We start from the raw sequence: 3,069 nt of genomic DNA, 5'->3' as shown, positions 1-3,069 counted from the left end.
CCCAGCTACTTGGGAGGCTGAGGCAGGAGACTCGCTTGAGCCCAGGAGTTGGAGGTTGCTGTGAGCGTGATGCCATGGCACTCTACCCCTGGCATGGGGCACTCTATCCCCCAGGGGGGGATAGCTTGAGGTAGCTTTAATGTTCACTCTATCCCCCATGGGGCACTCTATCCCCCAAGGGGGATAGCTTGAGGCTCCGTCTCAAAAAAAAAAAAAAAAGATATGAATTTGTTTTAAAAGTACTAACTTTTCACATGGGTACTTTTTTAAGTAGTTCAACAAAATGAATATTGTGGTTATTATAATTTTTCAAATTCAGCTTCCATTTTGGCAGAAATCTAGCACAATATTCTAACTTCTGAGTTTTTAGTATTGTTAGTAAGGTTTTTACATGAGGGAAAAACTCCTGAATTGTTACATAAAAATTATTGAGAATTTAGTGTTTTGTTTTTTTTTTTTTTTTTGAGACAGAGTCTTAACTATGTTGCCCTCGGTAGAGTGCTATGGCGTCACAGCTCACAGCAACCTCAAACTCTTGGGCTTAAGACATTCTCTTGCCTGAGCCTCCTGAGTAGCTGGGACTACAGGCACCTACCACAATGCCTGGCTATTTTTTGTTGCAGTTGTCATTGTTGTTTTAGCAGGCTTGGGCCAGGCTCGAACCCGCCACCTTCTGTGTATGTGGCCAGTGCCCTACTCACTGAGCTACAAGAGCCAAGCCTGAGAATTTAATTTTATAACATGCACTCTCTTGCCGTCGAGCTTTTTAAATATCTTTAGTAAATGTTGATTGACCTAAATTTTAAAATTTATTTTCTTTACCTTGACTTATCCAAGATTGCAGAAGAGGGTAAGATACTAGAGTAATGGCCAGAGGGTGACTTAGCATCCTCTCGCCCTGACTTGTCTGTAACCCTCCATATTGCCCCACTGTAGGCCTGTGATCAAATGCTAGTGGTCCCTTATTGCCACCATCCTTGGCCCTCCTTATCTCCATTTTTCTTTGTCTGGGCCATTCATTTCTTAGCCTATATGGTAACCTAATGAAGTGTCTTTCCAACCTCGTTAGTAAATAATTGCATAATTTTTACTGTGAGAAAAATATGAAAAACACTTTAATAAAAAATATTAAGAAAAACACGTTTGTCTTTTAAAAACTTTTTATTAGAATTTTCAAACCTTGGCCAGGCATGGTGGCTCACAACTGTAATAGTAGCACTCTGGGAGGCAGAGGTGGGTGGATTGCCTGAGCTCATGAGTTTGAGATTAGCCTGAGGCAGAGTGAGACCTCTTCTCTAAAAATAGCTGGGCATTGTGGCAGGCGACTGTAGTCCCAGCTACTTGGGAAACTGAGACAAGAGAATCACTTGAGCCCAAGAGTTTGAGGTTGCGGTGGCAACAAAGTGAGACTGTCTCAAAAAAAGAATTTTCAAACCTACACAAAAGTAGGGTAAATGATAAACACTCAGGCCCCCATTACCAGATTTCTAAAAAATTATCACTTTTCTGTTACATGTTTTTATTAAGTATGCAGTTCAGTGAGTTTTAATGTTCATTAAAATTGTGAAATCTATATCCTAGAGAGTTTAGAAATAGACCCATACTTGAATAGTCAATTGATTTTTTTGTTTTTGAGACTGAGTCTCACTCTGTTGCCCAGGCCAGAGTGCCATGCAGTCAGCCTAGCTCACATTGTCCTCCTGCCTGAGCCTCCCAAGTAGCTGGGATTATAGGTGCCTACCACAATGCCTGCTGATTTTTTTCTATGTCTAGTAGAGATAGGTCTCACTCTTTCAATGCTGGTCTCAAACACCTGCGCTCAAGCGGTCCTCCTGCTTCTGCCTCCCAGAATGCTAGGATTATAGGCATGAGCCACTGTGCCAGGCAGGTCAGTTGGCTTTTGACAAAAGCACCAAAGGAAGTCGTTAGGGAAAACTTGTAACTTCATCATGGAAGGTACCAAAAACCTTGATATGTCTTGTTAACTTTCTCTACAGACAGGTATAAAAATCTTCCCACAGCTTCACGAAAGCTGCAGTTCCTGGAGTTACAGAAGGAGCTAGTAGATGATTTTAGGATACGATTAACTCAGGTGATGAAAGAAGAGACTAGAGCTTCCCTTGGCTTTCGATACTGTGCAATTCTTAATGCTGTGAACTACATCTCGACAGTACTAGCAGACTGGGCTGACAATGTTGTGAGTTAATGTGTTTTTATGTTAAGTCTTATGTTAGTAGTTCGAACTGTTTTACATTTCAAAATGTTGAATCTGCTGCAGGCCAAAATATTCATATTAGAATCACAGTGATGTCAAATTGAGAAGTGAGATTAAAGTACACATTTTTCTCTATCAAATCTCAACTAGATAAATAATCCTGATATTTTAGTGTACTTAATCATTGAAAAAGAAATTAAACCTTTCATGACATAGTTGTTTATATCATGAACTTTTTTCTTCTTTCAATTTTGTATGCAGGAAATATAGTAGAACCTCTGAAGTTGATCACCCAAACTGGTAAACAGATGGAGGTGGTCAACATAAGGAAGTAGGCTTACTGTACTCTTATGTACATGTGGTACATGCCCAGTCTATGAAAATTAGGTCAACTTAAGGAGGTGGTCATTGTACAGAGGTGAGGTTCTACTATAGTTACATATGGTAATTGCCATCACAGAAAAAGCTTACATTAAATAATGGTTTCAAAATCAATAAAATCTAGGATTTTTTTTTATTAAATGTTAGCTATGTACAATAATGCAATCATGGAGTACAATGTGGTGTTTTCATATACAATTTGAAATATTTTCATCAAACTGGTTAACATAGCCTTTACGTCATTTTCTTAGTTATTGTGTTAAGACATTTATATTCTACTTTTAGAAAGATTCACTTGTACCTAAAATCTAGAATTTTAAGGAAAATAAAAGAATAATATTTGATACCTCTTGAATGTCTTAAAAAATGACAGATTGGCTCGGCGCCTATAGCTCAACCGGCTAAGGCGCCAGCCATGTACACCTAAAGTGGCGGGTTCGAATCCCCAGCCCGGACCCGCCAAACAACAATGA

The 3,069-nt window shown here is 39.2% G+C and overlaps 1 protein-coding gene across 1 annotated transcript in view; it reads left to right on the top strand.

Moving 5' to 3' along the window:
• Nucleotides 1-3,069, top strand: part of RINT1 (RAD50 interactor 1) — a 50,822-nt gene that overhangs the window by 35,617 nt on the left and 12,136 nt on the right. The window contains exon 11 of the mRNA XM_023519611.1: nucleotides 1,998-2,197. Coding sequence (XP_023375379.1) covers nucleotides 1,998-2,197 — 200 coding nt within the window. The remainder of the gene's footprint in view (nucleotides 1-1,997; nucleotides 2,198-3,069) is intronic.

This window comes from Otolemur garnettii, unplaced genomic scaffold (assembly GCF_000181295.1).
Source record: "Otolemur garnettii isolate 467f Iridium unplaced genomic scaffold, OtoGar3 scaffold00005, whole genome shotgun sequence".
Taxonomy (NCBI): Eukaryota; Metazoa; Chordata; class Mammalia; order Primates; family Galagidae; genus Otolemur; species Otolemur garnettii.
This window is presented reverse-complemented; position numbering and strand designations above follow the sequence as displayed.